The sequence below is a fragment of the Chionomys nivalis genome, chromosome 1 (assembly GCF_950005125.1).
Source record: "Chionomys nivalis chromosome 1, mChiNiv1.1, whole genome shotgun sequence".
Lineage (NCBI taxonomy): Eukaryota > Metazoa > Chordata > Mammalia > Rodentia > Cricetidae > Chionomys > Chionomys nivalis.
Genome location: NC_080086.1, coordinates 164686632 through 164712579, shown reverse-complemented (window position 1 = coordinate 164712579; position 25948 = coordinate 164686632). Strand labels below are relative to the sequence as shown.

Here is a 25948-nt window from a genome sequence, read left to right as displayed (position 1 = left end):
ACATGCCCAGATCTCTGTGAGTTTGAGGCCAGCCTGGTCTACAGGAGCTAGTTCCAGGATAGGATGCAAAGCTACAGAGAAACCCTGTCTCTAAAAAAACCAAAAAGAAAAGAAAAAAAGAATTATCTCCTTTGAACATGTTAGTGTTAAGAACATTTACTGCTCTTACAGAGGATTCAAGTTTAATTCCCAGCACCCACTCAGGTGGTTCACAACTGCCTGTAACTCCAGCTCCAAAGGACCCAGTATTCCTTTCTGGACTTCATAGGTATCTGCACACACATGTGCACATACCCACCCACATGCACATAATTAAAAACAAAAGTAGGTTAGTTTAAAAGGTGGGGGGGGGGGCTAGGCAGTAGTGGTGCATGCCTTTAATCCTAGTTCTCAGGAGATCTCTGTGAGTTCGAGGCCAGCCTGATCTACAGAATGAGTTCCAGGACAGCGAGGGAGGGCTACACAGAGAAACCCTGTCTTGGGAGGGGAAAAAAAAAAAAGGTTATGGGCTAGAGAAATGGCCCATCAGTTAAGAGCACTGTCTGGTTCTTACAGAAGATCCGAATTCAATTCTCAGTACCCACATGACAACTCACGACTGTAATTCCAGTCCCAGGGAATGGATGTCCTTTACTGGCCTCTGTGGGAACCAGGAACACATATGTGATCCACAGACATAAGGTTAGGCAAAACAGTCATACATATAAAAAATAAGTACAATTTTTAAAAGAGTGGTGTAAGAATAAATTTTAAAAAACAGGAATGTAGCACAAATAATAAAAACCCAGAGATAGATATTGGGATTCAACCTGAAGATCAAAAAAGCAAAGCAGTCAGCCACTGGGTTTTCCCTCTACCTCAGACCAAAAATGGGCAAGATCCTGTCTCCATAAATCCTGAAGACTCCAGTGAGTTCCCGTCTCTCTCCTCTTATAGTCCTCTCTGCCCAGCCATGTCTCCACCACCCTAATGCTGGGATTAAAGGTGTGTGATCCCAGATGCTGGAATCACCTTTGTGTGAGCTCTGTTCTCTTTTAAATAGATTCAATCTTGGCCCAGGGTGGCCTTGAACTCACAGAGATCCATCTGCCTGTCTGTGGAGTCCTGGGATCAAAGGTGTGTGCAACCACTCCCTTGGCCTGTAAGGCTCACTAATATGGCTGCTTTGCACTCTGATCTTCAGGCAAACTTTATTTATTAAAACACATAGAATATACTACTATATTTCCCCTTTTTTTATCTAAAATTTTAAAAAGGCTAGCTATAACTAATATAAGAAAAACTACATACAATAAGTACAATAACTATATATAATATATACAGGTCATAAATACATCAATAATATCTAGTATTTGCATTTGACAAATTCACAGAAAATATCCCATATTTATCTTATTTAGGTGAGTCCAAAGTCTTGTACATAATTTACTTTTTATCATAACTTGATTTGCATCTAGTAAACAAGGAAAACTATAACTATCTAATCTTCAATTCCCTCAGAGACCCAAGAGGAAGTAATATTAACTGAGTAAGCGGAAAATGCCAGCAAGTGACTTCCAAAAAATGTGAGAAATGACAAAAACAGCTGGCTGCCTGGACAGTCACCCAAAGTTCCTCTGTAATGCTGGGGCATCCATCTTTGGCCTACAGGCCTAGCATGTCCAATAGACTTTTCTGTGAAGCAGGATATTGTGAAGGGCTCTCCCTCCTTGTCTTGACAATGTTTGGCAGTCACTTTCTTTTGTGTCCTGCTTGTCCAATTAGGACAGCATACTGTCAACAGTCAAGGCAAGGGCATTTTCTTGCCCAGTGGCTTACTTTTGCTACAAAGAAAGTAAATTCCATCTGGAGTTTCTGCAATGCCCATCATCTTCTCTGAAGTAGACTGGTGCTGCCAGGAGCGGACATGTCTCATTATCATAAAAAAGAGAAAAGAACCTGTGTTATTAAAACATCTTAAATGGCACATTCTGTAGATCTCTGAAGTGTTTGAAGATGACCTATCTAACTAAAATATATCTTTGTTTGCTCTTGAAAACATACCTAATGTGACTACAAGTTCGATTGTAATGGGTGATTAATTACTAATCTGCATTTCCTTGTTATTCTAAACAGTTGGTAATAATAATTTTCATGGAATAGCCGTTTGCATTACTTGTTAAATGAGTTGTATAGGTACAATACCTTGAACAAGAGTAGAAATGTATGTACAGGGGGCTGGAGAGATGTCTCAGAGGTTAAGAGCACTGGCTGATCTTCCAGAGGTCCTGAATTCAATTTCCAATAACCACATAGTGGCTCACAGCCATTATATAATGAGATATGGTCCCTCTTCTGGCCTATAGACATTCATGCAGACAGAATACTGTATACATAATAAATAAATATAAAAAGAAATGTATGTACAGTATGTTATAACAAAATTAATCTCAAATTTATATCAATATACAAAATTCATATACAATATACAAACATCCAATCCAATGTAAAACATTTAAAACTAGTAGTTGCTTTTTAAAAGTAGATCAATAATCTAACTTTTTGTCTTATTGTATTTATATCCCCCCCTTTTTCTTTTCAAAACAAGAACCCTGATTCTAATTTCCTTTGTTCAAATTTCCTCCAGGCCATAACCAATAACAACTTGTAACCAACCTGCCCTAAACAATGACAAATACCCATAACCTATTGAATGACCAAAAACCACCCACCCCACCTTTTGGGAAAGTGGACATTGTATTCTTAAATTTACTTCCTGCTGTCTGGGGGTAATGGTATCTCTAGGGGATCCTGAAAAGAAAAAAGAATGGATTAATTTTTAAGTGCTGGTAGAGGCAGCTGTATCATTTGTTGTCCAGTCTCTGCATAGTGGGAAAGTGCAGGGCTTGTCTCAAGTCCTGGCTAGAGTACTCTGTGAGGCTGGACCATCTCAAGTAGTCACTTCAAAATTGTTCTGAGCAGTTTGTAGTTCAAAACCAATCCTTAGGTAGTGTTTTTCAGCTTAGTAGTGTTCTCATAGTCCTGGAGGGATTGCCCTTGTGGGGCCCTATTCTCCTTATGAAGACTTCCAAGGTCACTGTTAGGTGTGTTCATGATTCTTTGTAGAAAACTATAGAGACTCAAACCTGAAATCATGTACAGGAATGTAGATGAAACCTTTTTCTAGAATTAGTACTCTATATGACCATTAATTTCATGACAAAAATTTATATATAAGATATATATATATATATATATCTTATAACTCTTATATATATATAAAACTCATATATATATATATATCTTATAACTTTTGTTTTGTTTTGTTTTTGGCTTTCCGAGACAGGGTTTCTCTGTAGCTTTGGAGCCTGTCCTGGAACTAGCTCTTGTAGACCAGACTGGCCTCAGACTCATAGAGATCCACCTGCCTCTGCCTCCTAAGTGCTGAGATTAAAGGCGTGCACCACCACTGCCTGGAACTAAATTAGTTTTAATATGAACTATTCTGAATGAATTTTTAGCAATTCCTAATATATTAATTTTCGGGCATGTTGTAGATTCATGCCCCCCCCCATGGGTCATTTGCCTTTAAATCTCAATTTTTTTTGTTTTTTGAGACAAGGTCTCATTATATAGTCTTGTATGGCCTGGAACTCACTATGTAGACCAGGTTGGCTTTGAATTTATTATCATCCTGCCTCTGCCTCCCAAGTGCTGCAATTACAGGCATGCACCACCACATCCAGCAAACCTAACTTCAGAGCATATTTTGTTGCTTATAAAAATAACCCCAGACTGAGCAGATGGCTCCGAAGTAAAGCACTTGTAATACAAGCATGCGGTCCTGAGTCTGGGTTGCCAGCACCCACGGAAGTGATGACAGGGTGGTGGGCATCTGCAATCCCAGTGCTCCTGCTGTCAGCTGGGAGGTGGAGCCTAGGGAATCCCTAGAAGCTTGCCTGGCAGTTAGCCTGGCATATAGAGCCCGGCCACGAGAGAGCCTGACTCAAACAAGCTAGAAGGCAAGGAGCAGCGTGGGAAGTTGCCCTCTCACTGCATCCCCAGGAATGCTGTGGTGCATACACAAACATGCATACACATGTACATAAACACATTTGTCACACACATGAAAAAGAAAAATTGAAAAATAAAGGCCAGTGAGCTGACTGGTGGGTTAAGACATTTGCTACCAAATCTAACGACCTGAGTTTGTTCATCAAAACCTACGTGGTAGAAGGGGAAAAACAGCTTGTCCTCTGACCTCTGCATGCTCACCATGGCAGGTTTATGGCCACACACATACACACAATTCAGCATGTTTAAATATAATAAGAGTCCTTTAAACAAGAGAGAGAGAGAGAGAGAGAGAGAGAGAGAGAGAGAGAGAGAGAGAGAGAGAGCGCGATGGCTTAGTGGTTAAGAGCATTTATTACTCTTGCAGAGGACTGGAGTCTGGTTCCCAGCACTCATGTTGGGCCGCTCACAGTTAACTGTCTATAATTCTAACTCCAGGGAATTTGATACCTTTCCCTGGCTTTTGTGGGCATCTGCACACACATGCCTGAATATGTCTACATACACATAAATAAAAATAAAATCTTAAAAATTTTAGAGAGAGGGAGGCTGGAGAGATGGCTCAGTTGTTAAGACTGCTTTCTTCCCGAGGTCCCAAGTTCAATTCCCAGCAACCACATGGTGGCTCACAACCATCTGTAATGAGATCTGTATGCAGACATACATGCATACATAATAAATAATAAATCTGAGAGAGAGTAAATAAATAGATTTTTAAGTACTGGTATTACAGATATATGTTATTACACTGAGTCCATCCCCTCACTCCCCATTAAAAAGTTTAAATCTGCTTAGAATGGTGTCTTTAGTCCCAGCACTCTGGAGGTAGAGGGTCTCTGAGTTCCAAGCCCCAGCTTGGTCTACAGAGCAAAAAAATGTGCTTGCTGAACCAATTGTTAACTTTTAAAAAAAAAAAATGCCCCTGGAGAGTCACAAATGATTCTCCAACACTATTTATTGACTAGTATTTCTTCTCCCTATTTCACTTTTTGATTTGTACAACAAAAACTGACTGAAGCATTGGGGATGTAGTAGCAAATAAAACAAGGAGCCCTACCTTTGTGGGGCTTGCATTCCGGTGGAACAGGCAGACCTTGTACATGTGCAGATATAGATTACAGAACATAGAAGCCAATATCAAACCTTGAGCAGCATGGAGCCTTTGAAATGCCAGGCTGGCCTTGAACTCACAGAAATTCACTTGCTTCTGTCTGTCTCCTAGTGCTGGGTTTAAAGGCGTGCACCACCACATCCTGCTGCATTCCCATTTCTCTTCTTTTTCATTTTTCAATTTTTAAAATTTTTGTCTTTTCAAGACAGGGTTTTTCTGTGTAGCTTTGTAGTCTGTCCTGGAACTCATTCTGTAGACCAGAATGGCCTCAAATTCAAAGAGATCCACCTGCCTCTACCTCCTGAGTACTGGAATTAAAGGCGTGCACCACCACTGCCTGGCTCCTATTTCTAAATTCTACAACAACTCAAATTTTAACTAAAGACAACTTGTGGTTTCATGAATGTCTGTGGTTTCTTCTCCCTTCCCCTAACCTGATTTTAGATACAATACCAGGGAGGCAGTGCATGGCTTCCTGTTTCTTCCTGCTTAAGCAGTTTGATGATGTCTTGATTTACCTCAACTCCTTTAAGGTCAGTATGAATTATCTGTGTATGTGCCTTTATGTATGAAGCACTTTACATGCTGTGTTAGATGGGAATGAAGACTGAGGCAGGAGAATTAAGAGTTCAAGGCCAAATTGGGCATGGTGATGCACATCTTTAATCCCAGCACCCAGGAGACAGAAGTAGGCGGATCTCTGTTATTGGCCAGCCAAGTCTATAGAGCGAGTTCCAGGACAGCCAAGGTTACACAATGAGACCACATCTCAAAACAACAACAAAAAAGGAGTTCAAGGACAATCACAGCTCCCCCCAATGAAGTTATACTTTTGTTGCTAGCCCCTTTTTCTGATGGTATTGATAACATCAAGAAATTAATATAATCCTTTTTTTGTTTGTTTGTTTGGTTGGTTTTGTTGGGTTTTTATTTGGTTGGTTGTTTTTGAGACAGTTTCTCTGTGTAGTCCTGGATGTCCTGGAATTTGCTCTGTAGATCTGGCTGGCTTTTAACCCAGAGATCCACCTGCTTTTGCCTCCCAAATTCGAGGATTAGAGGTGTGTGCCACCACACCTTGCTTCGTTCCGTAAGATTATTTTGGGCAGCAAAGTTGCTTTGAAAGTTTGGTGACCTGAGTTCAATTCCCAGAACTCATGTAAAGATAGAAGGAAAGAGCTAGAGCTGACACCTCAGAATTGTCCTTTGACCTCCACGTGTACCATGGCACACATATTACCCCACTACCACCAACACACACACAATTGTTTTTTCTTTTGAGACAGAGTTGCACTATGTCACTCTGGCTGGCTTGGAATTCATCAGATAGCCCAGGCTGGCTTCAAACTCACAGAGCGCTGTCTGCCTCTGCCTCTTAAGTGTTGGGATTAAAGATGTGTGGCACCATGCCCAGCAATAATAAACTTTAAGAAGATTATTTTTTTAGTTAGAATAGCTGATGATTATTCATTATTAGTCATTATTTTACTTGTCAGTATAGCCAATGATTTTGTATTTTCCATATTGATACTCAGTGTGTCCTGTTCTTGGCACATTTTGTAGAGTTACCTCTACAATGATGACATCTTTAACTTTAATTATGCCCAAGCCAAAGCTGCGACAGGCAACACCAGTGAGGGTGAAGAGGTGAGTACCTGCTTCTGTTCTCTTTAAAATGGTCCGGGTGGTCACAGGCAACACCAGTGAGGGTGAAGAGGTGAGTACCTGCTTCTGTTCTCTTTAAAATGGTCCGGGTGGTGACAGGCAACACCAGTGAGGGTGAAGAGGTGAGTACCTGCTTTTGTTCTCTTTAAAATGGTCTGGGTGGTGACAGGCACACCTTTAGGCACCTCTGCGAGTACGAGGCCAGCCTGGTCCACAGAGTGAGTTCCAGACAGGCTCCAAAGCTGCACAGAGAAACCCTGTCTCAAGAAAAAGAAAGAAAGAAAGAAAAAGAGAGAGAAAGAGAGAGAGAGAGAGAGAGAGAGAGAGAGAGAGAGAGAGAGAGAGAGAGAAAGAAAGAAAGAAAGAAAGAAAGAAAGAAAGAAAGAAAGAAAGAAAGAAAGAAAGAAAGAAAGAGAAACCCTGTCCAGGAAAACAAAAAACAAAATAAAAAAAAAATGACACTTATTCGGGTGCCTGCTTTTAAAAGCTTTTGAATGATCATATCTGAAAGAATCCTTAGCTTCTTCTCACTAAAATAAAATGGCCAAGGGTAAAGGACTATTATAAGTTGATTTAGCTAGGGACTAAACCCATTCCTATAAACCCAGCACTTAGTAGCATAGGATCCTGAACTACATAGCAAGACCCTATCTCAAAAAACCAAAACACTTCAGAGAGATAGCTCAGTGGGCCAAGAAAGTAGCTATGCAAGCCTGCTGACCCAAGTTCATCCCTGGAACCCACATAAGAAAGCTGGCTGTGGCAGCATTCTTGTAGGGAGGGGCAAAAGCAGGAGAACTACCTGGAAGCTTGCAGCCAGCCTGGGGTGCAGCACTTGCAACAGCAAAATGAAAGGCCCTGCTTCAGCAGGGTGGGAGATAAGAACAAGCTTCTGAAAGTTGTTCTCTGACCTCCATGTGCCCATCGTGTTAAACATGCACCATATACTCCTATGTGCGCAAGCACACACACAAACACGCACACGTGTGTGCACACACATACACACAAAGTAAATAACTAATTTGATTCATTATGGTTTGCATTTAAAAGTACAATATCAGGCTAGAGAGGTGGCTCAACCATTAAGAGCACTTACTGCCTTTGCAGAAGACCAGGGTTTAGTTCCCAGCACCTATATGGTGGCATACAACTGCCTGTAATCCAAATTCCAGGGGATCTGACACCTTCTTCTTCTGTGGGTTCTTGCATGTTTATGGTGTGCATAAATTCAAGTGGGCTCACATGCATACATATAAATAATAATTCTTAAAAATACAGTGTTGATCAACATATAAGTTTTATAATAATTAATGTTTTCCTTTAACTTCAGTTTTGCTAGTAAACAATAAGGCCTGGTCTAGTTGATTGTGTCCATTTTTATTGTTTACCCGGCCTCATGTTTACTCCCTTTCTTTTCTCTCATAGGTCTTCCTTTTGATCCAAAGCGAAAAGTTGAAAAATGATTACATTTACCTCAGTTGGTTAGCTCGCTGCTGTAAGTTATCTTTCCCAACATCACAACAAGGATCCTCTTTTTTTTCCATTAAGTAATCTGGAAAATCACGTCAAGCATTTTCTCCACTTTTGTGTTGTGTAGAGTGAGTAGACGCTGGAATGAAGGGCTGTGCGGTGCGAGCTGCCATGTGAATGTGATGTGATTAGCTCCCCCATTCCACACTGACTACCGCCGCCAGTGCAGCAAATGTCACGTTCTTTCAGCTCTCTTCAGGCTTGCAGGCTTTGTGCTCGGTGCCATTAGAGAAATGGTGCTGTCACGCTGGTTTTACCTTTTCATTTGTCAAGCCTGAAAAGTGGCAACATGTCAAAATGTAATTTCTGTTCATTGCTCACCTGTAAGAAGTCTCTCAGACCTCTTTTCTTAGATTTTTTTTTTTTGCATATATTCACTATCCATAGTGCCAGGTTTCATCAAACAACTTCAGGTGTATCACACACTCTGACCGTACCCACCCCACATACCGCCCATAGTTTCCTCCACTCCCCATCTCCTCTGCTTTCACGTCCTGTGCAGCAATGGTCTTGTGAATCTGTATAAAATCTAGGATTTACAAATGAGAGAAAGCATTTATTTGCCTGAGTTTTCATATGTTAATATGATGTTCTTAAATTGTATGTTTCCTAAAACATAACATAATTTCATTGTTCTTTGTATTGTGTGTGTATACTTTATTTTATCTGTTCATCTGCTGGTGGGCACCTGGGCTATTTCCCCAGCATGGCCATTATGAATAGTGCAGAAAGAAACATAGCTGTACAGGTGCCTGTGATAGAAAGACCTGGAAACCTAGTGTAGTTTTATTCTAAGCAGTTTTGCTTTGTTGTTTTTTGGTGCCAGTCTTGGTCCTTGTGTGTGACAGGCCGGTGCTGTACTGCTCTAACCCAACTCCCCATTGTGAGATATTGAGGACGTTTGATAACAAACTTTTGAACCTGTTGGACTAATTTATAGTCCCACCAGCGGGTATCGTCCCTTCTCTCCACACTCTCCATACTTGTTTTGTCTGACAGGATGAAATGGAATCTCATATGGTTTTAATTTTCATTTCTCTGATTGCTAAGGTTGGTGGACATTTTTCATATGCTTACTGGCCATTTTACTTTATATTTTCAGAACTGTTAATTTTTTTAGCCCATTTGTTGGTTGGGTTATTTAGATGGGGTATTTTGAGTTTTTGGAGCTCTTTACATCAGATACATTGCTAAATGGTATTTTTGCCCTTTCTGTAGGCTGCTGCATCACTCAGGTGTTTCTTTGGCCACACAGAAGTTTCTTAATCCATGAAGTCCCATTTGTTAAGTCCTGACCTCATTTATTAAGCTATTAGTGTGCTTTTGAGAAAGACCTGCTTATGCCTCTATCTGGGAGTATTTCTCTAACAGTTTTAGTGTTTCAGCTTACTGTAGGTCAAGGCCTCTGATCCACATGTTTAAGTAGAGTAAGAAATAGAAATCTAATTTCATTCCTCTGCATGTGGATGTCCACTCCCCAGCACCATTTGTTGAATATGTATTATCAATATATTTTCCCCAGTTTATGTTTTGAAACTCTTGTTAGACTCAGGTGGCCATAACTGTGTAGATTTAATTGTGAGTCCTTTATTCTGTTCCATTGAGTTATATGTTTGCTTTTGTGCCTGTACCTTTTTTTATGTCCATGTGAATTTTAGTATTTTTTTCTCTTTTTTGTTACTGTGAAGAACGACATTGGAATTTTTGTGGCAATTGCATCGAAATTGCATATTGCTTTTGGTAACATAGCCACTTTTATTTTGCTGACTCAATACCATTGGGGCTCTTTCATTTTTCTAGTGTCTTTTTTTTCTTTAGTGCTTAAAATTCCATTGTGTGGGTCTCTTACTTCCTTGGTTAGGTTTATTCCCAGTTGCTATTATGTGTCTTTAAAGCTATTATAAATGGGATTGTTTCCCTGATTTCTTTCTTGGCAATGTGTTATTGGTATATAAAAAAACTACTGATTTTTTTTTCTGGTTGATTTTTATATACTGGTAGAAAGGGTTAATCAGGTTTTAAAGTCTTCTGGTAGAATTTCCAGAGTTTCCAGTGTGTAAGATCATACCTGCAAGTAGGGATAATTTGACTTCTTTCTTATTTCTGTTGTTTTATTTGTTTCTCTTGTCATATTGCTCTAGTTAAGACTTCAAGGAAGCCGGGCGATGGTGGCGCACGCCTTTAATCCCAGCACTTGGGAGGCAGAGGCAGGCGGATCTCTGTGAGTTCGAGACCAGCCTGGTCTACAGAGCTAGTTCCAGGACAGGCTCCAAAGCCACAGAGAAACCCTGTCTCGAAAAACCAAAAAAAAAAAAAAAAAAAAAAAAAAAAAAGACTTCAAGGAATAAGAGTAGAGAAAAGTTTTAAAACTTTAAAATATTTTAAGGGGTGGGAAAAATAGACACCTTTGTATCATTCCAGGTTTTAGTGGAAAGTCTGAGTTTCCCCCATTTAATGTTTGCTGTAGGTTTTCTCTCTTGCTTATTTACCATTCTACTGTGGTTAATTTTTCCTATGCCTTCATGAATATGTTTGTCTCCTTTCAGTGTGTATGTTCCTCCCATAATTCTTTTTAGTTTGTATTTATCATGACAAGTTTTTCTTTCTTCAGTTATGAAGCATGGCTTTGCTGAATATACTAACCTGGGTTGGCGATAATAATAAAGACAATAGTCTGAGAATTTGATATATGTCATTCCATAAACTTTTAGAGTTTCTGTTGCAAAACTTACTCTTGTTTGATGGAGTCGTCTTTACATATGGCTTCATGCTTGTCCCTTGAAGCTTCTAATGTTCTTTTGGGCCCTGTATGTTTAGTGTTTTAACGATTGCATGGGAAGTTCTTTTCTGGTCCTATCTTCTTGGCATTCTAAAGGCCTCCTGTGTCTAGATGGGTATCTCTTTTCCTAGACCTTCACATTTTCCTACTGGGATCTTATTGAATATATGTCTGTGCCTTTGTCTTAAAGTCTCTCTCTTCTATGCCCATGAATCATATATTCAATCTTTTAATCATTTCATATATCTCATTTCTTCATCTTCCATTAATACTTTATTTTTATTGCTATATGAATTTTCTTTTTTATTTATTTATTTATTTATTAAAGATTTCTGCCTTCTCCCCGCCACCACCTCCCATTTCCCTCCCCCTCCCCCATCAAGTCCCCCTCCCTCATCATCCCTAAGAGTAATCCGGGTTCCCTGCCCTGTGGGAAGTCCAAGGACCACCCTCCTCCATCCAGGTCTAGTAAGGTGAGCATCCAAACTGCCTAGGCTCCCACAAAGCCAGTACGTGCAGTAGGATCAAAAACCCATTGCCATTGTTCTTGAGTTCTCAGTAGTCCTCATTGTCCATTATGTTCAGCAAGTCCGGTTTTATCTCATGCTCTTTCAGACCCAGGCCAGCTGGCCTTGGTGAGTTCCTGATAGAACATCCCCATCGTCTCAGTGTGTGGGTGCACCCCTCACAGTCCTGAGTTCCTTGCTCGTGCTCTGTCTCCTGCTCTTGATTTGGACTTTGAGATTTCAGTCCGGTGCTCCAATGTGGGTCTTTGTCTCTGTCTCCTTTCATCGCCTAAATGTTTTTCTTTGGGTTCACCTTCTTAATTAGCTTCTCTAGGATCACGCATAATAGGCTCAACGTCCCCTATTCATGGCTAGAAACCAAATATGAGTGAGTACATCCCATGTTCCTCTTTTTGGGTCTGGCTCACCTCACTCAGGATAGTGTTTTCTATTTCTGTCCATTTGCCTGCAAAATTCAGGAAGTCATTGTTTTTTACTGCTGAGTAGTACTCTAATATGTATATATTCCATACTTTCTTCATCCATTCTTCCATTGAAGGGCATCTAGGTTGTTTCCAGGTTCTGGCTATTACAAACAATGCTGCTATGAACATAGTTGAGCATATACTTTTGTTGTATGATAGGGCATTTCTTGGGTATATTCCCAAGAGTGGTATTGCTGGGTCCAGGGGTAGGTGGATCCCGAAATTCCTGAGAAACCGCCACACTGTTTTCCAAAGTGGTTGCACAAGTTTGCATTCCCACCAGCAATGGATGAGTGTACCCCTTTCTCCACAACCTCTCCAGCAAAGGCTATCATTGGTGTTTTTTATTTTAGCCATTCTGACAGGTGTAAGATGGTATCTTAAAGTTGTCTTGATTTGCATTTCCCTGATCGCTAAGGAAGTTGAGCATGACCTTAAATGTCTTTTGGCCATTCAAACTTCTTCTGTTGAGAATTCTCTGTTCAGCTCAGTGCCCCATTTTTTAATTGGGTTGATTAGCCCTTTACGGTCTACTTTCTTGAGTTCTCTATATATTTTGGAGATCAGACCTTTGTCTGTTGCGGGGTTGGTGAAGATCTTCTCCCAGTCTCTGGTGTCCTCATCGATTTCTTTCTTCAAAGACTTAAAGTTCTTGTCAAATAGATCTTTCACTTCCTTGGTTAGAGTTACCCCAAGATATTTTATGCTATTTGTGGCTATCGTGAAAGGTGATGCTTCTCTGATTTCCTTCTCTGCTTCCTTATCCTTTGTATATAGGAAGGCAACTGAGTTTTTGGAGTTGATCTTGTATCCTGCCACATTCCCAAAGGTGTTTATCAGCTGTAGGAGTTCTTTGGTAGAGTTTTTTGGGTCGCTTATGTATACTATCATATCATCTGCAAATAACGAAAGCTTAACTTCTTCCTTTCCAATACGAATCCCCTTGATCCCCTTATGTTGTCTTATCGCTATTGCTAGAACTTCAAGCACTATATTGAAGAGGTATGGAGAGAGTGGATATCCTTGTCGTGTTCCTGATTTTAGTGGGATGGCTTTGAGTTTTTCTCCGTTTAATTTAATGTTAGCTGTTGGCTTGCTGTAAATAGCTTTTATTATATTTAGGTATGATCCTTTTATCCCTAATCTCTCCAAGACCTTCATCATAAAGGGGTGTTGAATTTTGTCGAATGCTTTTTCAGCATCTAATGAAATGATCATATGGTTTTTTCTTTCAGTTTATTTATATGGTGGATTACATTGATAGATTTGCGTATGTTGAACCAGCCCTGCATCTCTGGGATGAAGCCTACTTGATCATAATGGATAATTTTTCTGATGTGTTCTTGGATTCGGTTTGCCAGTATTTTATTGAGGATTTTTGCATCAATGTTCATGAGTGAGATAGGCCTGTAATTCTCTTTCTTGGTTGGGTTTTTGTGTGGTTTTGGTATCAGGGTAACTGTAGCTTCATAAAAGGAATTTGGCAATGACTCTTCTGTTTCTATATTGTGAAATACATTAAGAAGTATAGGTATTAGCTCTTCTTGGAAGGTCTGGTAGAATTCTGCATTGAAACCATCTGGTCCTGGGCTTTTTTTGGAAGGGAGATTTTTGATAACCGTTTCTAATTCTTCGCGACTAACCGGTCTATTTAGATCGTTCACCTGGTCTTGGTTTAGCTTTGGTATATGGTACTTATCTTAAAAAATGTCCATTTCTTTTGCATTTTCCAGTTTTGTGGCATACAGGCTTTTGTAGTAAGATCTAATGATTCTCTGAATTTCCTCTGTGTCTGTGGTTATGTCCCCCTTTTCATTTCTGATCTTATTTATTTGCATGTTCTCTCTCTGTCGTTTAATTAGTTTGGATTGGGGTTTGTCGATTTTGTTGATTTTCTCTAAGAACCAACTTTTTGTTTCATTGATTCTTTGGACTGTTTTCTGTGTTTCTATTTTGTTGATTTCCACCCTCAGTTTGATTATTTCCAGTCTTCTACTCCTCCTGGGTGCTTCTGCTTCTTTTTTTTCTAGAGTTTTCAGGTGTGCTATTAAGTCCCCAATGTATGCTTTCTCCGTTTTCTTTAAGTGGGCACTTAGTGCTATGAACTTTCCTCTGAGCACTGCTTTCATCGTGTCCCATAGGTTTGAGTATGTTGTCTCTTTATTTTCATTAAATTCAAGGAAGACTTTAATTTCTTTCTTAATTTCTTCCTTGACCCAGGTGTGGTTCAGTAGTTGACTGTTCAGTTTCCATGAGTTTGTCGGCTTTTTGGGGGTAGCATTGTTGTTGCCTTCTAACTTTAATCCGTGGTGATCTGATATGACACAGGAGGACACTGATATTTTTTTGTATCTGTGGAGGTTTCCTTTGCTACCGAGTATGTGGTCAATTTTCGAGAAGGTTCCATGAGCTGCAGAGAAGAAGGTATATTCTTTCCTATTTGGGTGGAGTGTTCTATAGATGTCAGGTTAAGTCCATTTGCTTCATTACCTCCAACAATTCTCTTAAGTCTCTATTAGGTTTCTGTCTGATTGACCTGTCCATTGGTGAGAGAGGTGTGTTGAAGTCTCCTACTACTAGTGTGTGTGGTTTGATGTCTGCCTTGAGTTTTAGTAATATTTCTTTTACATAAGTGGGTGCTTTTATATTAGGGGCGTAGATATTCAGGATTGAGACTTCATCCTGATGAATTGTTCCTGTTATGAGCATAAAGTGTCCATCTCGATCTCTTCTGATTGATTTTAGTTTGAAGTCCGTTTTGTTAGAAATTAGTATGGCCACACCTACTTTTTTCTTAGGACCATTTGCTTGAAAAACCTTTTCCCATCCCTTTACTCTGAGTAGATGCCTGTCTTTGTGGTTGAGATGTGTTTCTTGCAAACAGCAGAATGTTGGATCCTGTTTTCGTATCCAATCTTTTAGTCTGTGTCTTTTTATAGGTGAATTGAGACCATTAATATTAAGTGATATTAATGACCAGTGGTTGATTACTCTGGTTATTCCTATTGTTTTTTGTAGTAGAGTTTGTGTGTCTCCGTTCTCTAAGTCGTGCTGGTGAAGGGTCGCTAGATGCCTGCGTTATTGTAGGCAGTGTTGGCTATGTTGGATTCCTTGTGTTGTGATTTTCCTTCTATTACTTTCTGTAGGGCTGGATTTGTGGCTACGTAGTGTTTAAATTTGTTCTTATCCTGGAATGTCTTGTTTTCTCTGTTGATAGTAAGCGATAGCTTGGCTGGGTATAGTAGTTTGGGTTTGCATCCATGGTCTCTTAGTTTCTGCAGTACCTCTATCCAGGACCTTCTGGCTTTCATGGTTTCCATAGAGAAGTCAGGTGTAAGTCTGATCGGTTTACCTTTATAAGTAACTTGCCCTTTTTCCTTTGCAGCTCTTAATATTCTTTCATTAATCTGTATATTTTGTGTTTTGATTATAATATGGCGAGGGGATGTTTTTCTTTGATCCAGTCTGTTTGGTGTTCTGTATGCTTCTTGAATATTCAAAGGAATATCTTTCTTTATGTCGGGAAAGTTTTCTTCTATAATTTTGTTAAAAATATTTTCTGGACCTTTGAGTTGTGACTCTTCTCCTTCTTGTATCCCTATTATTCTTAGGTTTGTTCTTTTTATTGTGTCCCATATTTCCTGAATGTTTTGTGACGAAACTTTGTTGGTTTTGCTGTTTTCTTTGATCAGTGCGTTTATTTTCTCTATGTTGTCTTCAGAATCTGAGATTCTTCTATCTCTTGTAGTCTGTTGATTATGTTTGTTTCTGTAGCCTCTGCTCGTTGACCTAGATTTTCCATATCCAACTGTTCCTCATTTTGTGTTTTCTTCCTTGCTTCAATTTCCGTTTTCTTTTCTTGAACTGTTTCCATTACCTGTTTGATCGTTTTTTCTTGGTTTCCCAGGGCATCATTTACGTATTTACTCATTTCATCAAACTTTTTGTTATACTTCTCATCCATTTCTATAAGGGTGTTTTTTACATGTTGTTTAAGGGACTCAATTGCTTTCATAAAGTCAATTTGTCCACTTCTTCTGTGTTAGGGTGTTCAAGTCCTTCTGTTGTAAGATCATTGGGTTCTGGTGTTTTCATGTTGTTTTTCATATTGTTGGGTGAATTCTTGCCTTGGCGCCTGCCCATCTCCTCCTAACAATGCTATCTAATGGGTCTTTTAAGTCAAGAACAGGTTTCCCTGCTGGCCAAGGGCTCTGCTTACAAAGTGCCCTCCCTCCGTTTCCTGGCTCCCGCCGTGGGCCAAGATCGCTCTCACCACTCAGAAGAATCTTCAGGACCAGGACCAGGCTCCCCGTTTGCCCAGGACCTCGTCCACAAAAGGCCTACCCCTCTGTAGGCCAGCCACCAAAACAGAGAAACTCCCGCTGTCCTATGCCCCGAGCTCCCGACCCAGTGCCCAAACAGGCTATACTGGGTCATCCCGCAGCCCCGCAGAAGGGAGGCGGAGTGGAAGAGGGCCCTGGGCACAAGCTGGGATGTACCAGAAATAGAGAGGTCGCAGCAGAGGAGGAGCAGCCCCCGCAGAGGGTATCAGCCTTTGCAGGCTTACCAGAGGGGTGAAGGTGGTCTGAGAATGCTCCCGCTCCATTTCCTGTGTCCCGGCGTGGGCCCAGAATACTCTGCCCACTCAGGAGGGTCTTCAGGGACAGTACCCGGCTCCCCGTTTGCCCGTGGACCTCGCCAATAAAAGGCCTCCCTCTCTACAGGCCAGGCCCCAAAAAACCTACTTGATTTAATTGAAGTGGGGCGAACTGCTCTCAGTGTGGGCTTCACTATTTCATGCCTGGACTATCACCCATCCACCGCTTCCATCAGCGCGGGCCGGGGTTCCGCCGCTTCCGTCCGCGCGCCCTATATGAATTTTCTAATCATGGTATTAATCATTCTCTAAAGGACTAAAACAGAGACTGTTACACACACACATACACACACACACACTTAATGCACACACACATACATATATATAATTTGCTATACTGACTTCCAAGCTAGGTTCCAGCACTCAATCAGTTGGCAACCTTCTGTTACTCCAGCTCCAGGGCATCCAGTGCCCCTTTCTGGCTTCCAAGGGTACACACACACACACAAATTAAGTTTAAAAAAAGGTGGCACACTTTTATAACCCCATCACTTGAGAGGCTCAAGGTTGAGGCTGGAGGCTCTAGTTGAGCAATAGCTTAGGTAATATCTTGAGACATTGTCATAAATATAAATAATATAATTGTTTCCTTTTGTAGATATCATGAACAAAAAACCGAGACTAGCTTGGGAACTTTATCTCAAGATGGAAACCTCTGGCGAGTCCTTCAGCCTCTTACAGCTCATTGCCAATGACTGTTACAAGGTGAGCTTGTGTGATGGGAAGGGAAACAGGATCAGTGTCACGATTCCTCAGCAAACGTTAGTCCTAGAGACTGCCTAGCTATTGGTGAGAGATTGCCACCTTTTTTATGAATTACATGAACTCAGGGATAGGCTAGTATCCAGAGTCTCATGTGCATATGAACGATGTTTAGAAGGAGGCCTCTGATTTCTATGGCCATGTAAGCTCAGCTGCTATCTAGGTAGAAATATTCAGCTGATGGACAGAAATTTGGTTCTGAAACTTGAGAAACATGTCATCCAGAAACAGATTAGGACTCACCATCAGCATTTACGTTCTGATTAGCTAGGTGTGGTGGCACATACCTCTGGTCTCAACACTTGGAAAGCAGAGGCAGGAGGATCACTACAAGTTTGGAGGCAGCCTAGTTTCAAGACCAACCAGGTCTACCTAAAAAGATCCTGTTTCAGAGAAAGAGAAAAATGGAGCCCTCAGAATCAGTGAGATTATGGGCTGGCAAGATGACTTATTGATTAAAGGCACCTGCTACCAAGATACCTGATGATGTGAGTTAAGTCCCTGAAACCCACATGGTGGAAGGAGAGACCAGTTCCCGGGAGTTCTCCTCTGACCTCCAGATGAGCACTGTGGCACACACGGGCACTCACACACACATGAGCACACACACACACACTGTGGCACACGGGCACTCACACACACACAGGCACAGGCACACACACACACTGTGGCACACACACGCGCACACTGTGGCACATGGGCACTCACACACAGACACACATGCACACACTGGCACACGGGCACTCACACACACATGCACACACTGTGGCACACGGGCAATCACACACACGTGCACACACTGTGGCACATGGGCAATCACACACAGGCACACATACACACACACACACACACCTTTTCCTGCCTTCTCAGCCTGTGTCTCTCCCTCCCTCTGGAGTTGTGAAGCTGCGAACATAGGTGAGTGGTAGAGCATTTACCTACACCATGCTTCAGACCCTGAGTTCAACCCACAGTGCCACAATAAAGAAATTAATTTATTGATCTCAGTTCTACAGATAAGAAGCATTTTCATACTCTTTATGGGGAGGGCATCATCGATCTCAACATCCAAACCAAATTCGGGAGGATCCCCACTTTTGTATGATGATCATAGTAAAAACAAATTGGTCCCCAGATTAATAAGGAATATCATATACATTATGCTGAGTAAGGAAAACTTTTGTGTTTTATAACATATGTAAAAACATTCTTGAAATTATAGCATTATCAATGACAATATTATCAAGAAAAGATTGGTGAGCTGGGTGTTAGGGACGCTCAGTAAACAGGGAAGGGCTTGAAGTCACTGTGGGCTGGAAACAAGGGAAATCTCTGGTGAGGGAGGAATCTGGATCTTGGAAGTGGAGGACCTTGGTGTTCCACTCAGGATTGTCACCTCAGCAGTGCCTACGGAAGCTTCCTGGTTCAGATCTTTTCACTATAGCTATAGAAGCGATAGCCACTGAGGGAAATTGTGAGAGGCACAAGAGATACCATCCTGTCTTTGCAGCTTCCTATAGATCTGTAACTATTTCACAATAAAACTGGGGTGTTAATGGCTGGAGAGATGGCTCAGCAGTTAAGAGCACTTGCTGCTTTTCCAGAGGACTCAGATTTGATTGCCTTGGTGGTTCACAGCCACCTGCAGCTTCAGTCTCAGGATCTGATACCTCCTTTGGACATTCATGGGCACCAGGGGCACCAGCATCCACACTGTCTACAGACATGAATGTGGACAAAACAACCCTACATGTAAAATAAAGCTAAAATTTGGCCAATGAGATCATTCTGTGGGTAAGGCACCTGATGCCTACCCTGACAGCCTAGTGTGATCCCCGAGACCCCATGGCCGAAGGAAAGAAACAATTCCCACAAGTTGTCCTCTGGCCTCCATGTTTGCATGACATGTGTACAGGTAAACAAACAATGAAATAAAAACATACAAATAAAATAACCTTAGGAAAGTAAATAATTAGTACTATATGTGATAATATAGATGGATGTTAAAATTTTGAGTCAAATTCAAGACAAAGTATTTCATATAGATAAAATTCTGAGAGGCAAAATTTGATGATATCATTTAAAAATGCAAAGAAGGCCAGTGAGATGACTCAGCATTTAAAATCACTGGTTTCTAAGCATAGCGAATCTCAGTTTGATATCTGGGACCCACATAGAAGGAAAGAACTGGCTACCACAAGTTTTCCTCTGACGTTCACACATATAAATAAATAAAGCACACATATTCTCCCAACACAAAATTTAAAAATCATTTTAAAAGATGCAGAGGTAGAAGATAAAAGTATAAAGAAAGCCTAAGGATTGAGCATGGAAGTGGGAATAGCAATTGCTGCTTAGTAATGAAGAAGCAGGGATCATTGTCAGGTAATATGCTAAAGGTCTTGTTTTCCACATCCCGTGGACCTGGGTGCTTGGTCCACTTGTGTTCACACACAGTAAGCTGTACCTGTTTCACACACGGCTCTACCTGTGTTACCTAACATATTGTAAAGACAGAAAGGATAGCCATGAGAAGAGGAAGAACACTTGTTTTGCAACACAGGAAGAAAGATGGAACAAGGGAAGGGTATTATTTGTTCTGTGGGGAGAAAGTTTGTGCTTTCCTTGCCGTATAAAGCCTGGCCTAGAATGCCAGGAGGCTGAGGCAGGCAGATCTCTATGAGTTCGAAGCTAGCCTGGTCTACAAGAGCTAGTTCCAGGGCAAGCACCAAAGCTACACAAAGAAACCCTGTATTACCAGGACAGGCACCAAAACCACAGAGAAACCTTGTCTCGAAAAACCAAAAAAAAAAAAAAAAAGAAACCCTGTATCAAAAAACAAAACAAACAAACAAAAAAAATCAATATTAGCAGGGCCCTGGTGGTGCACACCTTTAATTCCAGCAGAGATAGGCGGGTCTCTGTGAGTTCAAGGCCAACCTGGTCTACAAGAGCTAGTTCCAGGACAGGCTCCAAAGCTACAGAGAAACCCTGTCTTGAAAAAACAAAATAAATAAAGTCGAGAATGCAGTATAGACTTAAGGGCCTGGTCAATGGCTGAGAAGGAGGCTGGAGGGGTAACCACATCAACAGTGAGTTGGATCACCCAGCAACTAAGAGCCTTAAGAGCCAACTCAGTTGTGCTCAGCATGTCCCGTGAGGCCAAGGGAATGTGTCATGCCTTTGGGAAAGATGTCTGTCGAATTGAATTAAGAGATTTTTGTGCTTAAACTTGTCACTGCCCAGAAATTCTAAGCATTTAGGGTACTTGGGAAAAGATCAGTCTTTTGAGTTGTATATGATCACATTAGGGTAATGTACTGAGAAGACTTGAAAATACCTAAAAACAAAACAAAAATAGCTATTGGTTTCTCACAAGAGCAGACTAGAATGAGAAAAAATAACGGTCTTGATGGCATTGTAATTCAACAGTATGTAGACAAAATGTTCTATTGCTGAAAGAAAGGAAGGGCGTGTGGCTTTAAATGAACCTGTACACTTAAACTGTGGTCCTCTTATTTTGGACAGGAATTGAAATGCACCTAAGTGGCTACTCAAATTGGTTTTGTGTGTGTGTGTGTGTGTGTGTGTGCATTTGCTTCATCCTGTTCTGTTCTTGTTCTTTACTTTGTATATTTCATTCTGTTCCACCTCTTGTCTAAATGTCAATGCTTTGTTCTGTGCAGATGGGCCAGTTCTACTATTCAGCCAAAGCTTTTGATGTCCTCGAGAGGCTGGATCCCAACCCTGAATACTGGGAAGGCAAAAGGGGCGCCTGCGTGGGCATTTTCCAGATGATTTTAGCTGGGAGAGAACCCAAGTAAGTACCCAATAGATGGAGGCACCCTGTTCAAGCACGCCTGCGACAGGGTGCCTGTGGAAAGTGTGGGGAAAGAAACATTGAGAAGGCAATATTTTTGGTATGATCATTTCTTCCAGAAATGTCTTAGTTTATGGAATCAAATGATTATAAGTCACACATACTAGGGGCACTAAGCATACAAGAGCCTCCAAATCCAGGGCAAGGTGTACATCTGACTCCAGATGAACAGCTATTTCCATAAACAAATGTCATTCGCATCTCCACTCTCTTCTCTGCCTATTGGCTTTTCCTTCTGTTGTCTAATTTAGGCCTCAAAGAAATAGGAACAGAGTAGACGTGGTTGATAATTCTGTTTTTGCTTCTGCCTTCTCATATTCCAGGAAATGCAGAGGTATTGATTATGTAAAACTAAGATGCTTATATTTCTATGTGAATAAAAATTAAAAATCTCAAGTCCAGAAAGGCTAGCCTCTGCTAAAATTCATTCATTAGGTCAGTGCTCTAAAAATAACTCTACACAATATATTCATTGCTTACTATCTCGAAAAGCAAAGTTACCAAAATTTACCTCCTGTCATGTGTCTATTTACAATACCAAATAAAAGCACTTAGGTGCAGGAGGTTCCTCAGAGAGAAAGGGATAAAAAACAAGACTAAAAGGGGAGCCACCCACAATCAGCTGCCAATGTTCTGATGAGACAGCAGGGAAGCTTTAGATCGCCTCACCTAAAATCCAAGCCTTAATTTTAATGAATTTGGAGCTCGAGATGGCTTGTGGTTAAGAACACTTGCTGCTTAGTCATGAGGACTGGAGTTCGAATCCCAGCACATATGTCAGGCAGCTCCCAAACGCCTATAACTTCAGCTCCAAGGAGGAAACTCTTCTGTCCTCCTCAGGCACCTGCATACATGTGCAGATACACTCACACAGATCTACACAAAGGTACTGGTCTTGTAGACCAGGCTGTCCTCGAACTCACAAAGATTCACCTGCCTCTGTCTCTTGAGTGCTGGGATTGAAGGCATGCGCTACCACTGCCCGGGAAGTTAAGATATTTTTAAAGTGTAAATGCTATGTATTTACCAATTTTCAGTCCTTACTGCTATTCTCATCTATATTTTTAATATTTGTGAACCCTTTCTAAACAAATCTGTTGAAGAAGCCACCCTTGGCTATGGGTTAGAAAACTAGCAACTTTGTAATTGGTTTATGCTCAGTGGAGAGCCCATGAGCAGGGATGCCTCACTCGGATACAGTGTAACAGGGAGAGACTGCCAGCTTTCCTTCTCTATGGAGACAGTGTCTTTCAAACCCTTTCCCCAGAGAGACCCTCCGAGAAGTGCTACACTTACTGAGAAGCACCGGAAACACCCAAGTGGAGTATATCATCAGGATCATGAAGAAGTGGGCCAAGGAGAACAGAGTGCCTATCTGAACAGCTGAGCCCCAGGCCAGGGACCAGTTTCCTCTCGCATCACATTGGAACTGTTTCCTGCACTTGAATATGTGGTCCAGGACCCTGTTTGACGTGACATTTGTTCCTTGCTGTTAGCACATCAGGATGAGTGGCTGGTACGTGTGGACTCACATCAGGCGGCACAGATCTCCCTGCTCTTTACCCGTGTAATCTAACATGAAAGGATTCTGGACTTCCCCAGTGCCTTTCTTCCAAAATCACTCAGAATACTCATATAATTTCCTGGCTTTGAAGAGTAGATAATAGTTTTGTTTTTCTTTTTCTGTTAGCATTTCAGGTCATTTTCTCCTAGCTGCAGTGACAAGTACTTTCATACTAAAGAATTACTGTCATTTGATCATCTTCCATCATCTTGTACATTAGCTCATCCATGAAGAATGCATCTCTGAGTCCTGGGAGAAGTCTTCCCAGCTGTGTGATTCTAAGGATGGTCGTGAGACTCTACCACACTGTGCAGTTGACAGCAGAGAATAGGCTTAGTGATCACTCAGTAAGTGAACTCTGATTATAGCTTGTTACAGTGAGGCAAGTTGAGTGTAGATTTTTAAAAGGCGAGGGAAAAGAAAAATGTGGCAAGTCGCTACTGCCTTGTATTTAGGAAACAAAGCCAGGGCAAACTTCTTCATATATCAGTTGAACGAACAGCAGTTTGAACATAGGGCTGCAAAGGTTCTTGTAAAATATATGTATATGTTTTTTTGTTTGATTTGGGTCGTTTGAAACAGGGTTTCTCTCTGTAGTCCTGATTGTCCTGGAACTCACTTTGTAGACCAGGCTGGCCTCGAACTTGGAGATCTACCTGTCTCTGCCTCCGAAGTGCTGGGACTAAAGGCGTGCACCACTATCACCCGGCAAATTATATTGCACACATGCACACATAATAGATTAATACAGTTATAAACAAGGGTCCCTGGACGAAAACTCCTAATGGCTAACATCTCCATTATATCTCAGCCTCATGTCTCTGAGCTATCATTATGGAATGCTCGTCATTCTACAACCAAGTATTCTTGGGTCTACGTCCTACTTTCATAGAACAGATACATCTTTTCCTGTATCAGATCACCTTGGTTTCTATGCCCTATAGTGTTCTTCTGTAGTCTGAGGTGCAGTGCCATGGCTAGAGCACGCAGACTCATCCTCAGGGAGCAGAGTGGGTGGGGAGAATGGAGGAGTTTCTGGAAGCAGCACTGGTTCTTCCCCGCGCTCTGGCCTCCCGCTGCTGGTGGCATGGTGCTGCACAGCAAGAAGAGGGAGCCCATTCAGAGAGACCAGCCAAAGCAATGGGAGCCAAAGCAATGGGAGCCAAAGCAATGGGAGCAGCGGCTGGATACAGCCTTCCCCTCTGGCCAGCCCCAAGGTGGTCTGAAGCTCTGCTCTGAAGAGGGCCAGTGTGCAATCTTTTACATAGGTCCAGATCTGATCAGTGCAGAGCACAAATCACAGTTCTGTTCTAAAAGAACTCCAAGAAACAAAGCCGTTTTATGACAAGAGTGTCTTGTTTTCTTGTTCTGTTGTTCCTACTTTTTCAATAATAGCTGGTTCTCACTGTCAAGAATATTAGGTGGGCCAGATACGGCTGAACTTGGTATAGTTCTGTGAAACATTCTTGTAAAACTTACGTTACTCAAAAGGAAGCAGAGTAGCGGGAGGGCGGATGCAATTCCTGGGGGCTATGGGCATCTTGCTGTGAACTGTGTTCAGGTCTAGTTCTTAATTCATGCTGGTGTACTTCCCAGTGAGGTTTTTTGAGTTTATTACTCAGTAGTCTGACATTTTCCAGTCTTTTTTTTTTGGGTCCCCGTCGGGGATTTTCCAGTCTTGAGGAAAAGATGTCTATTCCCCCAACAGCAGAACTTTAGATTAGTTTTTAAAGTTTTTAATCTACAGGCTTGAGACAGAAACATGAAGGCTAGTTAAAACGAAGCACGTGTAATTCTGTTAGGAGGGATAATTGCTTCTGATTGTTTCGACAGGGCTCCAGGCTTCATGGCTGTGTTCTCTCACAGATGACAGCCCAGGATGGGGAATGTGTAATGTGCACAGTCTATAACATCAATGTACTATTTAAAATCTGTAGTGCATACTTAGAAATGGAAAAAAAACCTTTTACAATTATTTTTGTATTGCAAAAGAATTATATACCATTGTACTATATTTAAATTAAATTTTATTTTTTTTTGTTCTTTTCATGTGTGTTTATGTTTATATAGGTGTGCTTGCATATGTCAAGGTCAGAGGTCAAGTTGAGTGTCTTATCTCTTTCCACCTTATATTTTTAAAAGATTTAGCTTTCATTATATGTATGTATGTGGATTTGTGCACATGAATGCAGGTACCCACAAAGGCCAGAAGAGGACACAGTTCCTTTGGAACTGGACTTAAGGTTGCTGTGAGCTGCTTGCCATGAGTGCTGGGAACTAAACTGTAGTCTTCTGCAAGAGTATTTGCTCTTAACCACTGAGCCATCTTCTAGCCTCCTGACCTTATTTTTTGAAACCGGGTCTCTCACTGAAACTGGACTTGCTCATTGGCAGTGCTGGCTAGCCAGCATGATGCTGGGTTACTCCTATGTGCTGTCTTCTCCTCCCTGACTGCTGTGGTTATGGGCACATGCTGGTATGCCTGGTTCTTACATGGGTGCTGGAGACCTGAACTCAGATGTATTGCATAGCAAGCACTTTGCTGACTGAGCCATCTACCCAGCCCTATTATTTGGTTCTCATCATGATTTTTTTGCATACATGTATGTCTGTGTGTGGGTGTCAGATTCCCTGGAACTGGAGTTACAGACAGCTGTGAGCTGCCATGTGGGTGCTGGGAATTGAACCCGGATCCTGAGGGAGAACAAACAATGTTCTTAACTGCTGAACCATCTCTCCACTCCTGTGTCTTAAATGTGTCATATGTAAACATGTGAGCGCCAGAAACTTCTTAAATATAATCTTAATGTCAGCCAGGTGGTGGTGGTGCAAGCCTTTAATCCTAGCACTTGGGAGGCAGAGTCTGGCAGATCTCTGTGAGTTTGAGGCCAGCCTGATCTACAAAGCAGATGCCAGGACAGCCAGGACTGTTACTCAGAGAAACCCTGTATTGAAAACACAC

At 41.4% G+C, this 25948-nt stretch overlaps 1 protein-coding gene across 2 annotated transcripts in view; it reads left to right on the top strand.

The window, feature by feature from the left end:
• Positions 1-24983, top strand: part of Ift56 (intraflagellar transport 56) — a 50920-nt gene extending 25937 nt beyond the window's left edge. For both annotated transcript variants that reach the window (XM_057772531.1, XM_057772540.1), the window contains 6 exons: positions 5609-5697; positions 6725-6808; positions 8252-8321; positions 17382-17488; positions 21229-21362; positions 22690-24983. In XM_057772531.1, the coding sequence (XP_057628514.1) occupies positions 5609-5697; positions 6725-6808; positions 8252-8321; positions 17382-17488; positions 21229-21362; positions 22690-22801 (596 nt within the window). In that variant the 3' untranslated portion in view covers positions 22802-24983. The remainder of the gene's footprint in view (positions 1-5608; positions 5698-6724; positions 6809-8251; positions 8322-17381; positions 17489-21228; positions 21363-22689) is intronic.
• Positions 24984-25948: the final 965 nt, after the last annotated feature.